Source organism: Oryzias melastigma, linkage group LG6 (assembly GCF_002922805.2).
Source record: "Oryzias melastigma strain HK-1 linkage group LG6, ASM292280v2, whole genome shotgun sequence".
Lineage (NCBI taxonomy): Eukaryota > Metazoa > Chordata > Actinopteri > Beloniformes > Adrianichthyidae > Oryzias > Oryzias melastigma.
In genome coordinates this window covers 8,237,433-8,259,091 of record NC_050517.1, presented here as the reverse complement: position 1 = coordinate 8,259,091, position 21,659 = coordinate 8,237,433, and the positions used below count along the sequence as shown (strand labels likewise).

General features: G+C 37.5%; 1 protein-coding gene across 3 annotated transcripts; it reads right to left on the bottom strand.

The window, feature by feature from the left end:
* Positions 1-9: 9 nt before the first annotated feature.
* Positions 10-21,653, bottom strand: pot1 (protection of telomeres 1 homolog). 3 transcript variants are annotated; one of them, XM_024264350.2, is made up of 20 exons: positions 21,482-21,653; positions 19,999-20,132; positions 19,297-19,369; positions 18,659-18,759; positions 16,940-17,044; positions 16,243-16,317; positions 15,424-15,550; positions 14,815-14,945; positions 14,410-14,706; positions 13,444-13,593; positions 11,624-11,811; positions 8,731-8,828; positions 7,437-7,478; positions 7,185-7,341; positions 6,845-7,044; positions 6,561-6,696; positions 4,789-4,868; positions 3,096-3,190; positions 2,578-2,683; positions 10-380 (listed from the first exon to the last, which is right to left on the bottom strand). In XM_024264350.2, the coding sequence occupies exons 2-20, from the start codon at positions 20,116-20,118 to the stop codon at positions 247-249; spliced, it is 2,415 nt and encodes an 804-aa protein (XP_024120118.1). In that variant the 5' UTR covers positions 20,119-20,132; positions 21,482-21,653; the 3' UTR covers positions 10-246. The 3 variants fall into 3 exon arrangements, with proteins under 3 accessions (XP_024120118.1, XP_024120117.1, XP_024120119.1); XM_024264349.2 differs by having other exon boundaries at positions 21,490-21,652; XM_024264351.2 differs by having other exon boundaries at positions 11,624-11,808; positions 21,490-21,648.
* Positions 21,654-21,659: the final 6 nt, after the last annotated feature.

Below are 21,659 nucleotides of genomic sequence, written 5' to 3'. Positions count from 1 at the left end.
AAGAAGATCTGAATTTCAATTATTTATTGCATGTTAAACTCTTTTCAGTTAAAACATTTTAGAGATCTGTCAGAACATCTTATATAAGTCTATAAAGTCAACACGGTAAACAAATATGAAGGATGAACCAGGAGAAAAACTTCTCAAACTTCTGAAGGGGCTGCAGAACTTTCCCACCGAGCCCCCCAAAAAATAATAATAAAATAAAATAAAATAAAACGTTCCCACTGAGCTGGACGAGCTAATTCACGTGTGCTCTGACTGTCCAGATGAGGGTCTTGAGATGGGGGGGCTGCAGATCTGATAGCAGGTCTGCTTCTGGCCCTCCTCCCCATCTCCCCAGTATGAAATCAGACTCAGGTCCAGCCATGGTCGGAGACCTGGAAGACAATCCAGAGCAACAATCTTAGGACATCTTTTTAGGGATGGAGGCAAAAGGAGGGATAGTCTCCCTTTATTTCTTCAATAATAAAGGTGTTAAGAACCACAATCACACCCACTTCAACTATACTTTTTAGCCTAAATCAAAAACCCTGTCGCTTTTTTACGACATATTTTCTGCAGAGCAGTAGCAGCGAGATTGTTGGCGCCCTCCGCTGATGTCCTACCGTCAAACGCTTTTCTCGACCTCCTCCTGGAGGACACGGATGATGACAGATCAGGTTTATTTATTTTGGAGAGGAGTAGTAAAGCATTGATGAGCAGTGCACGTCTCCGTTCGTGAGATCATTTAGAGACTCTCTCAGAGAGCAGCAGCAGCTGCGTCTGCATGACGGCAGCTTTCAGCGTCTGGCCACTGTGGCAGGAGAAAGCCGCTGCTCCGTCTGTCCCCAGTGAAAGGGGGTTTTGTTGGAGCAGGAAACACTGAAAGAATTTAAAGTTGTACATTCTGAATTGCCCGACGTTTCTTACTTTTTAAAAAAATACACTTGTATTTATTGGTCAGTTTATAACTGGAATAACTTGTGATAAAGGAAAAAAATATGAAAAAAAAATAGCATGATCAAAACATTAAGTAAAAAATAACAGAAAATTGTTACTCTAACATATAGAATGACTGAGTAATAGCCGCGTATTTCTCTATAGAAGTCTATGGAATTTTAGCAGCAGGGGGGAGGGGTCACTTTGTCCAGCTCTCTATATACCAGGGGTGTCAGACTCAATCATATAAGGTGCCAAAATCCAAAACACACCTTAGGTCACGGGCCAAACAGGATAAACATTTATTGAACACTCTAAAACTACAATTTTTTAATGTTAAAACTGTAACTTTTTAACATAATTATGAGCTAGATATATAGCATTACCTCTGATAATTTGTTGAGACTAATGGGGATCCTTAAATAAATAAATAAATAATACCAGTGTGAGTTCTGTGAGCTTAATTTGTCCGTTGGAGATGCTAGTGTTGATAGCTGAAGATGCTGAAATTGATAGCTAAAAATGCTGAAGCTGATAGCTGAAATCTACGAGGCTAATAGCTGAAAATGCTGAAGCTGAAAGCTAGCCAAAATGTTAGCTAGATGCCAAATTAGCCTAAAAAGGCAAAATAAAAAAAAATTTAGGTTAGTTAAAACAGCTAAAATGTAGCTGATATATATATATACATATATATATATATATACATATATATATATACGTGTGTAAATAAAATACCTGAACTTAAAAATAGCCTAAAAAGCTAACAAAAATGCCTAAATTAGCAAAAAGAAGGAAAAAAACCAGCAAGCATGTAGCTGAAATATTAGCTAAACACCAAAATGTACTAAAAACAAAACAAAATAAGCCTAAATTTGCCAAAACAGAAAGCATGTAAATATTAGCTAAACTCAAAATGGACTAAAAAAAATGCTAATTCAGCCAAAACAGCTAGCATGTAGCTGTAATATGGGTTAAACTTCAAAATAGCCTAAAAAAAACTTAGTCTATGCCAAAATAGTAAAAAAAAAAAAAAAAACTAGCAGAATGTCAATTTTTAAAACATTAAAACCGTACATTTTTAACATAAATCAACTTAAAGCTTAAATAACGTTCATTATCTTACTCCCCATAAAAATATATCCTGTCAAAATAATACAAGTCAGAAATAAGCGTAAAATAACATCTTGCCCTTAATAACTATAAAATAAAATGATCTGGAGGGCCGGATCCGGCCCCCGGGCCTTGATTTTGACACATATGCTATATACAGTCCATGGACTGTGATGGGTAAGAGGATTAATCAAAAACTAAAATCCATCAAGGACAATCCTCTTCACCTTCTGGATGAGACCGTGAGCTGTTCCTTCAGTCACAGATTAACCCTCTCTGTGCATGGAAGAGCACTTTTACCGATGTTTCCTCACATCAGCTATTAGACTCCATAACACCTCACTTATTTCACAAGTTTTTAATGTCGTTTTTTTATCTGCTGTCTTTTTTATAGAGCAAGTTTCATCAACAAAGTACAATTGTACAGTTTCTACAAAAATATACTTAAATAAATGTATCATTTTACCATCTAATTTGGATCAAAAGGCAGTTATAGAAAGAACATGTTTTTGTTGTTCTGTTTGTGATGGGGTCATTTGAACTTACCAACAGCGCCCTTTGTTGGACAAAGTGACTCCAAAGTGGCGTGCACACTGCTCTGAGCCTCCTGACTGATTGCCACCTCCTCTGCTGACACACCCAGGAACAGCTCCTGGAGAAACAACCACCACATATTAAGCAGAATCACCTGACTGATGCAAAACAGCTGAAACCAGAAGACCTTAAGAATCACTGAGAAGCAGTGCAGTACAACCTGACAGTCTGACTTTCCATGAGCTAAATCCCGATTTAGCAGCTATGACTCAACAAACCAATGATACGGTTGACAGTGGGCTGGGTTGTCCTTGAATATGATTTGGAGAAAAACTAGGGAGGAGCAGAACCTAAACTGCTGGAGGTCCAGTGTCAAATCTCCACGGTTAGTCATGATTTAGGCTACAATGTCTAGCACTGATGTTTGTGAAATCTGCTTTCTTCAATCCAAAATCCCCGCAGCAGCCGACCAGAATGTTCTAGAGGACTTCATGATTCGTGTACTGTAACCATTCTCATGTTAGACTTACAGCATGTTTCCACAGAAAGACCTCCAGTGTGTCGGTTGCATCCTGGAGCTGAAGTTTCATCAGCAATACAAACTTCAGCAGTTGAACCCCCAGGGCTGCAGAACACAAAACAAAGTCATTAACACCCTCCGAACCCTCTAGTCATATTACTCAAATACTGTTATGTCACGTGGTCTATTTTTAAGTTTTATATTTCAATTTAATGTCAAAGTTAATGAAGAAAATGAACATAGAAGACATTATGGTTTTATTTTTTTAAAATAGGGATGTAACAATTAATCGTTATGTTTCTATGAATCAACCAGATCTATCTGTCTGAGGCAAGCTGGTAATCCCAGTGTTAAGTGATAAGCGAAGGTTGATGAAATAAAAATCTGGGACAACCTGGATCTGTTTATTACATTTGTTCAGATTTTTTTGTGTCACACAATTATCTGATCGGGACTCAGTATTGACAAAGACTGAATCGAACAGGGGCCAAAAAATCTGGTTGGGACATCCCCAGTTTCTTGTACATGGAGACTTACTGTTGTTGCCTTCACCTTTCACATTTTTCCAGCTCTTCTCTCGGCTCTTCGTATTTCTCAATGTTTCCATGTACGTTCTTTCTGGTGCTGGAATCACTTGGGATTTCTGCTTTCATCATAATGGCTTTCTTCTCCTTCTAGTCCAGCACCACTTTCTTTGGTCTCTTATTACCATTTTGTCCATCTAGCATTCCCACAAGATCTTAGCCTCCAGTTTCTAAAATGCTTTTGGAGGTTTCTTCCCTTAACCCAGAGACTTCCTGTCCAAACGTTGCGTGCATCCCAGGTAGGGATGTCCTAATCAGGTCTTCTTGGGCCCGATCTGATTCAGAGTCAGTTGATTGTGAGTATTTGCCGATATGGAGTCCTGATCAAAAACTTTTGCAACACATTTAAAAAATTAACAGAATAAATAAATTTAGTTGTTTTTCTCTCTTTTTTTTCTCTTATTAACTTTCTTTAGTGAACAACAATCAAGAGAAAATAGTGCAACTATAATCTAGTAAAAATAGGTGATAATTCATCATGTGAGAAAGTTTGGTGACTGTAGCTTTAGTGTCTTCTGAACATTTTTGATCAGATGGGATTCATAGTTCCATTAAAGTTCTGACAAATTGATGATTATTTTCTTTTAAAATGGTTACTGTAGCTTAAATATGATGACGAGTATTCACCTATATCACTACTTTTTTAGTAGTTTATTAGTTTGGGTTATTTTTATTTATTTTAACCTCTTCAGACCTTGCATCAACATGCGTGGACATCACATTTTGGGTTTTATAACCACAGAAGTTATTTCTGCGAAACTAGGGCTCTGTCAAAGAGAAATAAAAAGTTGTCTCACTGCTGTCTGTCTGTCGGCACACTGGAGCGCCTTTCCCATTAAAAAGAAACAAAATCACAATCTTTTTTGGTGTTAAAATGCATTTGTAGGTCATTGTTTGGATTAAGACAACCCAATAGAGACACTTGCTCTCAGTTTAAAAAGTTTTTTTAGAGAGTTATTGATCCAGAAAGTCCAAATCTGTGAATATCTTGCTAGCTTAGCTTAGCTGAACCTATCCATTACTGATTAGGAGACAACATCTGATTTTCGATTGAGTCATTAACCAAGTGATTGGATCGGGACATCCCATGCAGGTGGTAAAAAAAAAATGTCATCTCACCTTCTGCAATGATCTTCTCATCCAACAGCTTGTCTAGTGAAGGCAGCTCACTCAAAGTGGCTTGAGAGCACTGCTTGCATCTGCATTACAGAAGAAAGCATCAGCTGAGAAAGATGACAGACTAAGGATTCCAGTGTGCTGTTCTTGGGATAATCATGAAACTCTATAATTTTTGTTCTAAAACACATGAAGGCATTGACTGACCATTTAAGAGCAACAGCTGCTGAAATTGAAGAGAAAGATGACATTGTAACACTGATGGGTAGTCACAGCTCTTGCAACAAAACAAACCAATCGATTGGATATCCAATCACTAATTGGGGTACAACATCCAATTTCGATTAAGTCATTGGTCACATTATGATTTCCCATGACATAATTGGATCGGGACATCCCTAACTAAAAGCATGTGAGCTGAAACTGGTTCTCAGGAAATACTACAAAACGAAAGACGTAGATGGGCTGTCCTGTAGTTCAAGATAAAGAAAAGAACTTTCTTTCTTTGTTTTTACCAGAAGCAGCACATTGAGCAATTTCCTGGAAATGTGGAATGCAAACCCTGTTGCAATCACTGCTTACTGAAAGTTTCTGTTTCCAACAATGGCAATGGCCGTATTGTGAAAAATGGCAACTGAATTTACTTAGTTTTGTTGGAACCAGGAGAAAGTAATTTTCTATGGATGACGTCACACAGTTGATTCAAAATATGTATTTGCCCGTGGTAAGGAAACCTGCTGTATGCTGGAGTACCACAAGACCAGATGTGTCCAAGTTAAATCCAAACACTACACAAGGCTTCTCAGATGCTGATGGAGTCAGACATCTCATAAATCTTACTGAGTGAAGGAGCAATGTGCTGGCTCAACAGGAAACACGTTAGAGCTGAAGCAGAGCATGTCGCTCACAGTGAGACAGCTTAAGAAGGTAGCAGGCTGAGAAGACTAGGGAATGACCTGGGACTGGATGCTACAGTGATCCTGGAAGACAATCGAGGAGCCATTGCAAATAATCCAATGCATAATTCAAGAACCAAGCACATTGATATACACTACCTCTAAATCTAAGAATATGTGCAGAACGGACAAATTAAATTGCAACAAAATAAATGAAAGCACCAAGCTACTTACAAGGCAGAAATCTGAGTATTGTAGAGGAAAATTTTGTGTTTTTCATTGTAATTCCACTATTAACAACTATTTTTTTTTGTTGCAGTGAGAAAATTGCAAATAAACGATTAATAAATTTTTCTTGTAAATTTTTAGGTCAGAAGATTTGTTATCTTGACATAATTTGCGGTGAAAAGTACCAAGATCTTTTGATGTAAGGTGTGATTGTAAAATTAAGAAGGGCTGTTGTTATGGGCAGTACTGCCCCCTGCTGTTTGGATGTAGTTCTTGTTCTGAGAATAACATTGAATACACAGCAACAACAATGAGTCTTACTACAGAAAAGGTTGTGTCATCATTGTTTAGTATCCTATGATTTTTGGAGAAAATTCAGTTAGGTTTTCAAATTTGTGTTTGTTTTTCCTGCAGTAGTCTCTGTCACAATGCTGAAATTGTGTGCTAAACACTAATCCTGCTCGACTGTCAAGGTTGTTCAGTCACTAATGAGATCCAATGTTCATGAAATCTCAACTGGACAAATGTTGATCTTTATGATTGACATACAAAGGTGGGGCAGACAGATAGTTAAAGCTCTTGTTTAGAAACCCTCAACTTCAAAAGTCCACATTACCAAAGTAAGTCAATCGAGTGAGACTTTTCTTTTACCCATAGTATCTCCGAGGCCCTCTGAACAAGAAAGGTGAAGATAGATCCATCAGAGCCAGGCAACTTTCTGAAGATGTAACAGGAACAATGTTCTTGTAGCCTTGAGCTAGGTGGCATGTTTCTTCTAGAGTTGTCCCTGCGGTGCATCATACAATGAGTTTTAAAAATGATTGTTAGTTATCTACCTAAAGTATATACAGTATATATCTACAGTACTTACCTATAATATCTACCCATCTACAGTATCTACCTATCTCATAAAAAAGAAAGCTGTAATAGTTTACCCCTGATGAAGAGAAGCTCCTTTGGTTTGCCCTCTTCCTTTAATCGAGGGGACACGTAAAACCTGACCGCTCGTTTTGTGGACCCTGAAGGAAGCTCGATACGTCCAGGCACTGCCCATTTTGGAAGACTGCAGTTTTCAGAGTTTTTGGATGCGTCAGAGAAGATGGTTGCCAACAGTTCATCATCTGGAATGTCCTGACTGTAAACAGTGTTTAGGACAGAAATCAGATGGAAACAGTATATGAAGCACTGTTACGTTTTATGAAACGTTCTTAAATCCACTGACATGCTTTATTAAAAGAATACACAAGATTAAATAATAAGAGGTTCAGACTCTACATTGATGAACACTTGCTGCAGAAGAGTTTTAGAGCCTGGTGGAGTTTGCTAGGCTCGTAGGATCTTAGCTGAGCTCGGACATGGTAAACCTGGCCAGGCGTGCTCTGCTTTAGCTGTGACAGCGTCACTTGCTGCTGTTGGGGCCTGCAGCTTCCCTCTAAGAAACAAAAACCGTTCAAGTGTTACAGTATGTTATGCATAGGCCTTTTTATTTAACAGCAATATGTAGGCATTATATTCAAAATCACTGACCTGCTGATGTGCTACATGTGCTATTTGTCTCAGCTTTGTCTTCTGAAAGACAAGAGTAGAAGTATATTTAAGAACTGATGAAAATGATAAAAGGACATAAAGCAAGCACTGGTATTACAGTTTAAAAGGAAAATATAGCATATGCATGTAAAAAATAAAAAAAAATACAAACCAGCATTTAGTCATTAAAGAGTATGTGCACTTAGCAGCAGTCTCTTATGAAGGGGTTGGATGTGAGTGTCTGTATGTCAGTATTGTGTCTTGGGGCGTTTAGAGGTGATCGACCCACTATCACTAGATTTGTCCGTACATGCGGTTTTGTGTGCATGTGTCAGGAGATTTGTGTGTGATGTTTAAAGATTTGTGTGTGTAGTTAGTTTTAAGCTGCTGTCACTTTTAGTTGTGTGTAAATTATATTCTGTCATTCTTGTACATGTGAAAACACAATAGCTAGTACACAGTTGTGCATAAAATATATTGCATGAGTTACTAATCAATATTTATAGACAAGTTACAAATGAAGAAATACGTACATAAAAATCGAATGGTTCTACACTCTCTCCATAAATACGTGAATCAAGTTCTACATGAGAAATAAATACACACTTTTTCAAAAAGTTAGAGTATCATAGAAAGGTTTGTTAATTTCCAAATTTAAACAAGTTAAACTTTCATAGAATATATATTTAGGGTCCACTGTTGAATTGATTTAAGATATTTATCTTTACATAAATTGAGATTCGATCTTATAAAATCCACAAAAACGGGATTCCAGAAAACTGTGTACAAATCATGGATTATTATTCTTTTTTTTTGCAAAAAGATAAAGACAAAGATTATGACCACATCAAATCAATCAAAATAAAGTTTTTTTTTTTAAATCATGCGTCAATCTTCAATCCTTCAATAGTAAGGTCAGGCTCCAGTCTTCTTAGCTATGAACTTCAGTGGTTTACCCAGACTATGGAGAGAATAAATGATGGTCTTCAGGCTAGTTGTCAAGTCTGAAGACTTCTAAACGTATTGAACCGAACCAAATTAACTACCTCTGGGGAATGGGATAGGTGCTTTGAGTTTACTAGATGATCAATTGGTGAAATTCAGTTAAAACATTCATGCACTGCAGAATTTAGGCAGATTTGTCCAAAGTATTCTAGTTTTCTGAAATCCTATTTGAGGGTTTTATGAGCTTTAAGTTTGTTTTTTTTTTGGAAATGATCTGTTCGGGTTGAACCTGAAATCTTAACCCAACTACTGGTCAGGACTTCACAAAGCATGCCGATGTTTACTTTACCTAAAAATTCTGGTGGAGTGCTCCAGACCTCATGAAGCTCTAAATCAGTCGGCTCAGCGGTAAAGTCCTCAACATCTTCTGTGAGAAATGCAATAGCCCTACAAACACAAAAGTGGATATTTGAATTCCAAAGTAGTTATGCTCTGTAATAAAGTGTGCATACGGGGGGACCCAGTCAGGATCTTATTGTGCTCGTCTCAACCCCAGATAAATACAGAGAGTTGAGTCAGGAGGCGCATCCACCATAATATTTTTGCCAAAAATGCAAATCAGACCTATGAAATCCATATCGGACAGGGTGCCGGAGAAAAACAGATTACTGTTGGTCGAAGAAAGAGAGGAAGACAGCATGTTCGTAGGAAGAGAGAAGAGGAAAGTTATGAGTGTTGGACTGAGAGTTGGGAGCCTGGAAAGACCTGTCTCCTTTGGTCCGAAAGCGTGTGCGAGGGACCATCAAGTTCTGATCTACAGACCTGAGCGCACGAGACGGTCTGTAGGGAGTGATCAAATCACAGACATATACAGGAGCTTGGCCATGGAGGGCTCGAAAAGTCAGCACTAAAATTTTGAGTTGGATCCGGTATGCAACCGGGAGCCAATGAAGAGCTTTGAGGATGGGAGAGATGTGAGCTCTTCTCTTAGTGCGGGTCAAGATCCTCGCAGCAGAGTTTTGAATTAACTGCAGACGAGACAGCTCCTTCTTACTCAAACAGGAAAACAGACTGTTGCAGTAGTCTAGCCACGTAGACACAAAAGCATGTATAAGAACTTCTAGATCCTTATATGACACCATTTTCTTGAGTTTAGAAATGTTTCTCAGCTGGAAGAAACAGTTCTTCACCAGCTGTTTGGAGTGCTGCTCCAGTGACATGTCTTTGTCAAAAATAACTCCCAAGTTTCTAAGGTTGGGTTTGACTGCCTGGCCAAAAGAACCCAAATGCTGCATAGTCCCTGGTATGATGTCATCAGGGGCAATGACTAGTGTTTCTGTTTTTTTCTGAATTTAGCTGCAAAGAGTTTTTACTGAGCCTTTGTTTGATCTGAATCAGGCAGTTCATCAGAGAATCCAGTCTGTGTGTCTCAGAGGGCTTAAAAGAGCAATATAGCTGGATGTCATCAGCAAAAAAGTGATAGGAGACATCACTGAACTCCTGGATGATCTTTCCATGTACAGCAGGAACAGGACAGGACCCAGAACAGAGCCCTGAGGAACACCGCACAGTAAGTCTGCTGACTCAGACATTATCTGATTAGCCATGACACTAAAACTCCGACCAGACAAGTTAGAGGAAAACCAGCGGAGAACTGACCCTGACAGACCAATCAGGTCCCTCAACCTCTTCAATAGGATCTGATGATCAACCGTGTCAAATGCTGATGAGAGATCTAGTAAAACTAGAACAGTGTGTTTGCCAGAATCAGCGGACATCAAGATGTCACTGAACACTTTCAGAAGGGCTGTGTCTGTGGAGTGACGTTTCCAAAAACCTGACTGAAAAGTGTCATAGATGTTCTTTTTGTCAAGGAACTCTGACAATTGTTCAGAGACCACTTTCTCAAGATTTTTTGAAATAAATGAAAGCTTTGATATAGGTCTATAATTTTGGACATCTGATGGGTCCAAATTAGACTTTTTCAGCAAAGGCTCCACTGTGGCATGTTTAAATGGATTTGGAAACACACCAGTGGAGAGTGAAAGGTTGATCATTTCAGTGACACTTTGGCCAATAACATCAAAGACTTTTGAAAACAGCTTAGAAGGAATCACATCAGATGGACAAGAAGAGGGTTTCATCTTAGTCAGCAAATCTGATATGTTCTCTAAAGTGACAGGCTTAAAAGTTGACCATGTTTTTGAAACAGGCTCCACTGCAACAAAACCATCACAACAAAGGGGTGGGAGTTGGGCTGTGATCTTTCTAGTCTTGTTTACAAAAAACTCAAGCAATTCATTGCTGTCAGCTTTGCAGGACAGAGAGGTTACTGGAGCTGCAGGACAAACAACAGAATTTATGTTCGAACTGTGACAGAACAGGGTAAAATGTTAAGAGCAGGGCTCAAGGGTTCCCATCTTTTGATCCAAACCGTGATCATGTTCTATCAGGGTGGAGATGAGAAGAAAAACAGAGTAGGAGCTATCTTAAAATCCAAATGGCTATAGTGAGTAAGCTCTTTGAGAAGAGGCAGGAGCACAGGGTGACCTATGAGAGTGGAGTTGGAAGCACAGATAGAGTACATCTTGTGTAGACCAGGGGTCGGCAACCTTTAACAGTAAAAGAGCCATTTGGGCTCGTTTTCTACTGATCAAAACCTAGAAGGAGCCGCATAGTCTTACTATAGCTTTTAGTAAAATTGGATTTGCATTCATGGCCTTCTTTTTTTATAATTAATATGTACTTTTTATATAAAATCTTCACATTCTGTTGGTAGAGTTGAGCAAACAAGACGTCTTCAGGTCAACAGGGATGTAAAAACCTACATAGTTTATCATCTATGTACACCTCAGCCATCAATTTATAAATGTAACTAATCTAAATTAAATAAATGCTAATTAAGCAATCTTTACTTTAAAAAAATTCTATTTTCTTTTCTTTTATTTGTTTATTTTTTGTCCCTTTTTGTTGCAGGTGGTCAGTAGCAGGGATGTGATATTGAAACCGGTACAGTTTGATGCCACGTCATCAAATTTGACCAAACCTAGAAGTTTCACTAAAACAGTAAAAAGAGTGCAATACATTGTTTCGAGTTTTGCATATGACAAATAAATAAAAAATCCAGAGGAAAAAAAAGCACCACACTGCAAGCGCTGATGATTTATGTAAATTTGGTAAATAGGATACACTATAAGGATCAGATTTTTGAAGCATTTAAAGTCTACTTCATCCTAACGTACCTCTTTAGCTTCTCAACATCAGGGCTGTTTTCTGGAAGAACTCGGATTCCTCTGCCGAATGACGTGCCTCCATGCAGGTGAAGAGCTAGATGATCACCTGCCTCTGCTTGGTTTCTGTTGATGTCTCGCACTTTACTGGATACTGGAACTGCTCGAAGGTTGTAAATCCTCAGAAAAGCACCGAGCTGCTGGGAAAAGACAAGTAAACTTAGCACTTACAGTATTATAACAAGATAAACAGCAATGAGATCTCTGGTTACAGCCTGTTTGTGCTGTTCTCTGAGGAGAGTAGTACACACTATTGAAGGACACCTTCAGTTTCTTGGCAGTTTCTTACATGGAATAGCCTTCAGTTCTCAGAACATGAATACATTGTTGAGTTTCACATAAAAGTTCTCCTTTTCTGCCCATTTTGAGCTTTAAATTGACCCCACTACTCAAAGGAAGGTCAGTTTTGTAGCTCCACTAACCATCAAAACTGTTTCAAGGAGTGCTAATATGATTGCACAAGGAGTTTCGAATCATCTGTTAGCCTTCTGACATGAGCAAACACATTGTACCGTACACTCTGGAGTGATAGTTGCTGGAAATGGGCTTCTAGTTACTTACAGAGGTGCAAAAAGTATTTTATTCAGCCATCAATTGTGAAAGTTCTCCCACATAAAACAAACAAGAAAGGCCTGTAATTTTCATCATAGGTATAGCTCAACTGTGAGAGACAAAATGAAAAGAAAATCCAGAAAATCAAGATTGATCCGAAGTGTTTATCTAAACCCGAAATTCAACTGAGTTTTGTTATCTGTTGCAGCTCTACTGCTACTTGTAAAAATGTTAAGTTGTAGTAATAATTTACGGCAAAACAGTCTGTATTTTCCATTTATTGACAATAAAAAAATGTCAGGCTGGAAAGACACTCAGATATACAATAGTCACTTGCTATATAATAATTCACGTTTCGATTAATTTTCTTCATGTCAATTTTGCACGTTCGCTTTGTTTTTACAGTGGATTAAGTTCTGCGTCCTGATTGGCCGTTGAGATAGTCAATCACACTTCCTTGTGCTCTGCATCTTGTACAGAATGCATGTATCATATATTTTTTTTCCGTCTATAAAAATATCTTATTTTTCTATAAAAGTTTGAACCTTGATAATTTAAACAAGTGTGAAAATGCTCATGTCTATCTGAGAAAAGTGTCTATAAAGTTTATAGTGAGGAGTTTTACTGCTTTAAAACATCTATAATCCTATTTCTCGTCTTTCACCCATTGTGGTCATTTTTAGAATGCAACCTCCACAATAAACAATATATTCAACTAGCAAAATCTGGTTGTCCTTGTGAAAAGTTTGGTCATTCATTCCTACTTTGCACCTTTATAAGTTATGGAGTTGATCATTGTGACAGTAATTGTGAACCAGCACAGCTTAACCACCTTTAACTGGTACAAAATGCAGCTGTTCAAATCTTTGCAAATACTAAAAGACTTTGTCATATACACTCACTGCCACTTCATAAGGTACACCTTACTAGTTCTGGAGTGGACCTTCTTTTGCCTTCAGAACTGCCTTAATTTTTGGTGGTATAGATTCAGCAATGATATTATACCCTTATATTGATGTGTGATCCCTCCCATGATAAAGGTGGACAGGAATTTATGTCTATCAGACACCAGTGAAGATAAAAAATCCTAAAAAAAAAGGTCAGCGGACTGTCTTGTGGGGTGCACTTTTAATGTAAACATGCCTAGGATAGCACATGGGTTAAGTGTGTCAAACGTGTTTTCCTGAAAAAGCGATGAAGAAAATGAGTTAAAACCTGACCTTAAGCTGCTTGGCAAACATCGAGTGGTTGTCATACACAAGAATATTGGCAATGAAGCTCTCTTTCTCCCTTGAAAATGAGGTTGGCCCCTCTACATCGTTGGGATCAACAGACACAAAAGTGTTAGGACTCCTGGTCCCATCCCAAACCTGAAAACAAACAAAAATAAATTGAAATGGAACAGAAAGACTGTAAATAGTTTTATCTAATATGTAAATTCAGTAAGCTTGCCAAATGTTAAAATTACATTTTTCTGCATTCCCCCTAAAAAAATCATTTGAGTGTAAACATTTAATAGTTAAAATTCTTTGTGAAGTCTAAACTAAAGAAAATTCAATGTGAATAAAAAGAACCAAAACAGATCATAGTTAAAGCTGCTGTAAGTGGGGTCACATATGCTTAAAGTCCAATTCTAATCATATTATTTTCTTTTGTAAAGTGGTTCCCAGTGATCTTTTAATTATGATTATTCAGTTTTTATCCAAAATCAAAAAGCCTTTGTTGTTTTTTTTAAATATGTTATAAACAGCAGCTCATTCGAAACACAATTCTGGTTTGTGGTCTGTTGACACAGAGCAACCCGAAACCACTTCCTGTCGCTGAGAGCTCTGTTTAGCTAACATTAGCGGTGCAAAAACAGTGGCGGGGCGAACATTAATTGAATCAATCCAGTCGTACAGTTTTGAGCCAGAATTATAATTTGCTACAGCACAAGTGTTGAGGGCTCATCATGTCATAAACGTGAGGGTGCGGTCAGACTTTGGCACGCCCATTTCAACAGCTTCAGCATTTTCAAGCATCCAGTTTTCGTATCCAATGAGATTTGAATTAAGAAATACTAAAAAAAAAACAACTCAGTTTTGAACATAACCTTTTCTCTTCTCTACTATGAGAAAATGCTACAAGAACATGTTAAAAACACAGGAAGATGGTTTTCACTGGAGTCTTTATATGAAGTTTCTTACCCTCAGTAGAGTGCAGGTGGTGTCAATGGTAGCTTTTGCCAGAAGCTGACAGGTCAAATCAAAGTATGCTTTGGGCTGAATAGCAGACAAAGTGACTGAGGCTGGCGATGCTGGAAGGACGTTCTGAGTGGAAATCCATTTCTGCAGCTCCTCCACTGTTTTCCGGTCCTGCTCATCGAAGTGGAAGGTGCGGCTGGATGTCCGAGGCTCCACAGTTCCACTCGATTTCCCGTCAAATGTTATCACGGAGAAACCAAACGTGTTGACCAGCGTGATGGCGTTGTTAAAGAGCTTGACCTGAATTGATCACATAAAAAGTTCTTTTTATGCCTTGTAAAATATTTAAATCCATCAAGGTTGAATTACAAAGTGGTGTATTTTCATGATAACTTTTTAGGATTTGACCTTGACTCTGTGCATCCGAACAATGTCACCGATTTGAAAGATTTTGGGATGTTGCTCCAGCTTTTCACAGAAGATGGTGCAGCTAACATTGCGGTTGGACTGATCGGTGATCTTCAGACTGGAGCAGAAATCTGTTACAAGAAGTTATGTGGAAGAGAAGAGTCAAAACCCAATAAGAGAAGCCATGAACCTCAAACAAATGTGTTGTTTTTCATTGTCTCAAAAAAATTTAAAAAGTAAAAATAAAAATACAAACTCCTCAGTACAACATGCTAAGTTTTATTGGACTGCAAAAAATGACAGGTGTATAAACAAAATAATTCAATTGTTCGGTCAGCAAATACACAATTTTTGCGTTGTGTGATCCTTTTTAGACATTAATTTTTCTGCTAGTGTTTTTTTTTATTTATAAAGGTCCATAAATAAGATGCAACACCAGTTCAATTCTACAGCTTCATTCCTGTGTTTTCCGCTCTAGTGGGGGTAAAAAAAAGCCTGTGGCGATAAGATGTACCACTTTCTGAGTTGCCACCTAGTATCACCTCAGTGGTTGTGTCTCATTCAAAGGTATTTGTCAGAGAGATGCTCTGGTTTGACTGGCTGACTTACCTGTTCCGTGAGACTTGAAAGGCTGTTTGAAGAACACAACTACACCATACACATTGACTACATTTCCAGACTTCAGGTCACCCAAGCGAGTATATGTGTATTTCGGAACCTTGGTCTTATTTAAAACCTGAGAAGAATAAAACTTTGTAAGAGGCAGTTCCATAAGACCCTTCAGGAATATTGATGAGTCATAAGATTAAATAAATATCTATTTTTTTTTTAATGATTGATTTGCTTTTAACACAAATGATGTCTTCAGCTGGTAATAGAACATTTCATACAATGCAAGAGCTCGACACACACCCACACACACACACCCGCACACACACATCCAGAGTCTTTCAAAAAAATTAATATTATAAAAAATGTATTAATTTCCATGATTCCACTCGTATGGATTCACTGCTTAGTTGATGTCGAGCATTTGTTTGTTTATTCTTATATAAATTGGGTTCTAGCTCATGAAACCCATGAAAACAGAGGTTCAACTTTTGCAGGGCACAAAAGTTTTAAATGGCGTCTTTAATTTTTATATATTTTTTAAAAATAAATCAACAGTTGCCTGAAACTCCTATCACTACCTTGATCTAAACTGACCTTAGACTAACTTTTGCAAGGAAAGTCTGCAGTTTACCATAGTTTTTCTGAATGACTAATGGTCTCAGAAATGGGTTGTCATAGTCTAATGTCTAAAACATAAAGTCAAGACACCCTAGCTGATGTAAGAAAGAGAACAACCTTTATTGGGACTCTTTTGGCAAAGTTGCATGAAATCAGCTACATACCGTCTTAGAGTGAGATGTTACTGTTACATTTTACCTCGGCAGAGACTGTGCTGCTTCTTTTGCTGTCCACAGCAGATCTGGGATTAAGAGATGAACTTTGGGAAAAACACTGAACAACAAAATGAATCCCATTACAAGGAGGGCCCAAAAGACACCCTTAACTAGATAGTTTCCCCCTAAACTGGAGGAGTGGCTGCATTAAATTCAAGTCATCTCAGACCAAAAAAAAGTACTGTTTGTATTAAATGTTTACATATAAAAAGATGATTAAATGAGATAATTTAAAGTTCCATTTATTTTGACTTTTAGCTTAAACTTAATTAATTTAAGCTTAGATTCACTGTTGGGGAAAAAAAGACATTTCTATCTTGCACTGTGGGTCACTATCCAAGTCAGAGGTTCTTAAAGATTCACATTCTTTTCTTATTTATCTATCCAAGTTTTATTTTACCAGGAGGATCAGTTGAGAACAGTTCCTCATTTACAATGACTATTGGGAGAGAGAAGTAAAACAAGCAGAAACCAAAATACACAAAAAGAAAAATACACATAAATCCTTGACATACATTCAGTGTTGTACAGTAGAGAAATTAAAAACGGCGTATAAAGACAACAACTAAGTGATGAGGGATCAACATGTACAGCAGTCAATAAACTTCATCAGATTAAGATGTAAATTGTTAGTTTGCTTCCACACGCTACTTTAGAAGCAATGATAAAAAACGACTTACATAGATATTGGCATCTTGCGACAGCAGCAAGTGAAGGGGGTGAAGCTTGTCCTTACTAGCTGTGGGAGACTTGCTCACTGTGAAGCCAGAGGCCATCACCACATCCTGGAAGAAATCGCCCATATAATTTCATGCTGTTGTGTGTGGTATCCCTTTTTCCAAACGTATTAAAAAAGTCACAGATTCATATATGTTAGTTATTTAATGAGTTTATTTTGAAATTCAATTAAATCCCAATTTAAATTGGTGGGTAAAATGAGCTAAACTGCCTTTGGTTTTGTTTAAATCTTCAAGGCAGGTTTGATAATGGCTAACAGAGAATCTAAAAAAGGAGCCATGAAGTATGACGGAAGTCCAAGGCCCAATCTGATTTGTTATCTTCTCCCTACATCTACCTCTACATTTGTGGTGCTAGGGGTGTCCAAAATAGTTTTCTAAAGTTAGTTCCAAGTGGAGGGATACAGAGCACTTTGTCATGAGGCGGTTCTGTCACACTGTGCCACGGAGAGGGAACGCTTTTCTTCATGTGGGTGTGCTCTGAACCACAAAAGTCTACACTTAAATGTAAGTAATGAAATTTTGTTTTAGTATGATCTTTTTAAATTTATAAAAATCAATGTTATGTATATTTGAGCGTTGGAAGCTAACGTAGCTGACCAGCATCTGTTGATGATGTCATTGAGAAATGACGCCCAAATTCTGAGACTCTATTTCTCAATAACTCTTCGTTTGGGGGGCTAAATGTAGGGAAAAGGAGACGGGTGCATCGCATTAAAGGGTATAACTACACACTTTAAAGCATTAGTTGAGCATGAGTTAACACTTAATCATTTATAAAGCCTAACTCCAACTTTATTAAGCATTGTCAGCTAGCTTATGTGTTTTTATTAACCATTATTCATGGTTAAAAAGGATTTCTATGATGCGTTTATAAATAGTATATAAAGACTTTATTCATTAACAATTAAACATTTAAAATGAAGAATTAAATGATTTACAAACCAGTTATTTAAAAGTGGTTCTTTAAGTCATGAGCTCATTTACAAACTGTTAATAAATCATTTCAAAAACCTCGTAAATGTATAATTATATATCCACAGTTTCAGACATGTACTGTTAATCTGTTAATAAATCATTTATAACCCCATATTCCTGTTGTAACTCAATACAAGTTCATGTAGATATGAAATTTAGTACTTGTTAATTAACAGTTTTTATGACCTAAAGTGAAGACTATTTATGCCTTATAAAGTCTTTACATGTAAGAAAAATGAAAACAAAAGAGTAGAACAGAAGTATACACAGTTATCATAAAATGTTACCAAAAGTAGTTTTAATGAACCTGCATTGATCTGACCACATTTCAATGAGTTGCTGTGCCTCATTGATGTGGTGTTATGGCCCTGTTTATAGGAGAATTCTGTTAAGGAACTACAAAGTCCACCTCAAAAGATGGGTCAGAGAGGTTCCTGGTCCTGGACCGGGGTTCACCTGGGTGTATTCAGACTGAAAATATTGTCCGGATTAAATAGGGAAACAAAATTTGGTTCACTTTAAGCAAACCAAATGTGTACAGTCCAAATACAAGTAACACAGTAAGTGTCCAAATAAACCGAATTAAGAGGATTCGGTCCAGAACCAACCTACTTTTCAGTCAAAATACACTCTCAGTCTAAAGACAGGAAGTATTTTACATTTTAAATGAAATGATAAACAAACCCCTGGGCTGACACCCTCACTGAAATTCTTTGCCAGTTCTCCAAAAAGAACAATGTTGATGGCATTGATCTGGGCTGAACTGCTTGGCTGAGAGTCTTCTTCTGAAAAACAGATGAGAAATAAAATGGCTTTTCAACTTGGAAGACAAATCCTTTCAAAAATGTTGACATGGACAAACCAGCCAATCTCATCCTTATGGATCAAATTAAACATTATTTCATCACAAAATCCTATTGGATACTGTACATCTAACTGATCTGCATTTGACTTAAAATGTAAAGAACAAACAAGTTAGCAATATTAGAACTCGAGAGGCATAAAGATCTCCCTAACTTTGGTTATTTAGAGTATTTAAAAGTCAGGCCTCAGCTAACTAAAGTCTAAAAAAAGCTCTAATGAAATTCTGATGAGTTCACTTTCACACACTAACTAAAAATATTGAACATATCCCTTAAAAACTATCGGCACCAATACAATCCATACATGCTAAACTGCGAGTGAGGATGGACCATAACATGAATTAAAAAGGATTTGCTTCAAGAAAGTTTCATCCATACTGTTTAAAAGTTTGACTTTCACAAATCAAGATCAAGACAATCTGCTTAATGTTAGATTAATTTGACAGCCGCATATATTACCTTGAATGACAGCTTTCAGGATGAAGTCATGAAGTGTGGCTGAGACTAGAGGTCCTTTACGGAGAACCTTTCCCTGGAACATAAATACACAATACAACAGACTGAAACAGATTTAGGTTTGAATGAAACTCTGCATGTACCGTTTGGGATCAAGTTATGTATCCTTTAAATTAGGGGTGTCCAAAGTATGTCCTCGAGGGCCGGTGTCCTACATGTTTTCCAACCGACCTGTTGTTGAAGCTCAAACACACCTGATCCAGGTAATCAGCAGCAGATAAGGGAGGATTTCTGGAGGACACTGGCCCTTGAGGCCTGGAGTTTGACCCCTGTGGACTAACCATTGTGCTATCCTAGGTATGTTTACATTAAAAGTGGGGTCATCTGGACCTCATAAAGGTGCATTCACACCAAAACGATTCGAACGGGAGAGGTGGCCAGTTTCAATGTTAAGTCAAAGGTACAGGTGCGCTCTGAGGCGAATTAAAACCCCGTGGCGTGAAAGTCTGCCAGCACCTTGAGTTGAGCGGCGAGGCGCGACTCGGACGGTGCAGGCAAAATGCAAATACCTGAAGTTTGACAGATCGATGCGTCACATCAGCCTGTCAGGAACTAAGCTTTGGGCACGTGACATTTTTAGTGGCCCGATCAGCAGGTAGACACTTATCTAATATGAGAGTTATTTACAATATCTAATCAACAGACCTTAACTATTGCATTTGTCAAATCTGAGCTGGTGCTGATGAGGTTGATGGGAATCCTGGTCAGGTGTTGCGGCACTTGAACACCTGTTCTTGCCCCGTCCACCACAGCGTGGAAAGGCATGATACTGATGTAGCCTAACAGATGCAAAGAAAGGAGACTCATCAGTTTTACCATCCAATATTAAATATTCAACATGTTTGCTTAAGCAAACTTTACCTTCCTCAGTTATTTTAAGGTCAAACTATTTGCTTCAGCATTTTCAGGAAACATCTTTAACAACTCATTGAATGTCTTTGACTCTTTCACCTTCATTTATCAGAAAATATGCTACAAGGAGGTGAATTAATGGAAGTTATGTGGGTAGGAGGTGTTTCTTATCACTCATGTACTTGTCTACCTTAAGGAACAAACTTTTTGCAAAACAAGCTCCTCTTGGTTATCTGCCGTTTCCACGTCTGCTCATTGCGAGATGAGGGTTGACTGACCTTACTCCAAACAACGGACGCCAGAGAAAGCAGAGAACTTGGAAAGTAAAATCCAGATTTTCCCCAAAATAAACCTACAAATTTGAATTAATGAATAAAGTCAGGGATTGAACCTGAAGTATAGCCTTGCTGTTGTCGTTTTGCGAACAGAATTGTATGAAATGTTTAAAACTCTAGTTTTAATTTTGCTTAAAATAATAAAGTCATATGTGCCCTGTTTCAACAGAATGTTATTTTTTCCTGTCTTTTTATTGGAAAAAAAATGTTTTTTTTCCTGGACTTGTCATGTTAAAATTTTTGGATGTTGTATCAGAAATCTTGATCATTAATGAGATGAGATATGGATCAGTTTATCAAGTAACCTATTTTTGAAATGTAATATCACTAAAAATATATATATAATTTTTGAAAGAATATACACATTTCATGAAATGCAATATCGACTTAAAATTTCATATGAAAAATATCCAACTTGCAATGAATCTATTCATTATGTTTAGTAAAGTTCAAATTTACAAATTCAAATTTTCTTCTTCACAATATTTTCCGTGTAATAATTAAATTGTATATAGCCCAATATCACAAACAATTGTATCAATATAATAACAGAATTAGAAAATTAGCATCTTACTTATATAACATTTCTAAATGTGTTAAACAAAGTTGTAAATACCAATGAAGTTGTCTATCCCTGAACATATTTTATAGTAATATGCGTTTTGTAATACGAACCGGAAGACATGTTTTGTCCTGTAAAATGATTCATCTGGTTTAGCTGTGACTCGACTTCAGATCATTACCTCTAATTTACATAAAAACAAACCAGAGCCTCCAAAATGTTGTGCAGGAGAACCATTACGAGACAAAACAAAAATGATTTCGACGCGTCTTTCTTAAGGGCAACAAAAAGCGGAGCAACTTACTGAGTAAATAAAGTTTATTTTATTATAAGAAACGGGGTAAAGACTGTGTATCCACGTAACACTTCAACAATTTACGAACTTACGAGTCCCGGGTCCACTTTAGTTTTTCCCTCGCTTCGTTTCAATTTGGAAGTGTTTTCCACGCATGCGCGGGAAATGCCGGAAATAAGAAGGGTCAGCTTCTTCTTCTGGTATTATTTTATGGCAGATGGCACACAGCGTTATGGTGCATTACTGCCATCTACTGGTATGG

What these genes read in the sequence shown, in the direction of transcription:
- pot1 (XM_024264350.2), bottom strand. Translation starts at nt 20,118, where the DNA reads ATGCCTTTCCACGCTGTGGTGGACGGGGCAAGAACAGGTGTTCAAGTG. An exon ending in GTGAGGGTGTCAGCCCAGGG is followed by an intron (nt 17,045 to 18,658) that starts GTTTGTTTATCA and finishes GATTTCTTCCAG; the next exon opens with GATGTGGTGATGGCCTCTGG. An exon ending in TCCAACAAAGGGCGCTGTTG is followed by an intron (nt 381 to 2,577) that starts GTAAGTTCAAAT and finishes ATTGTCTTCCAG; the next exon opens with GTCTCCGACCATGGCTGGAC.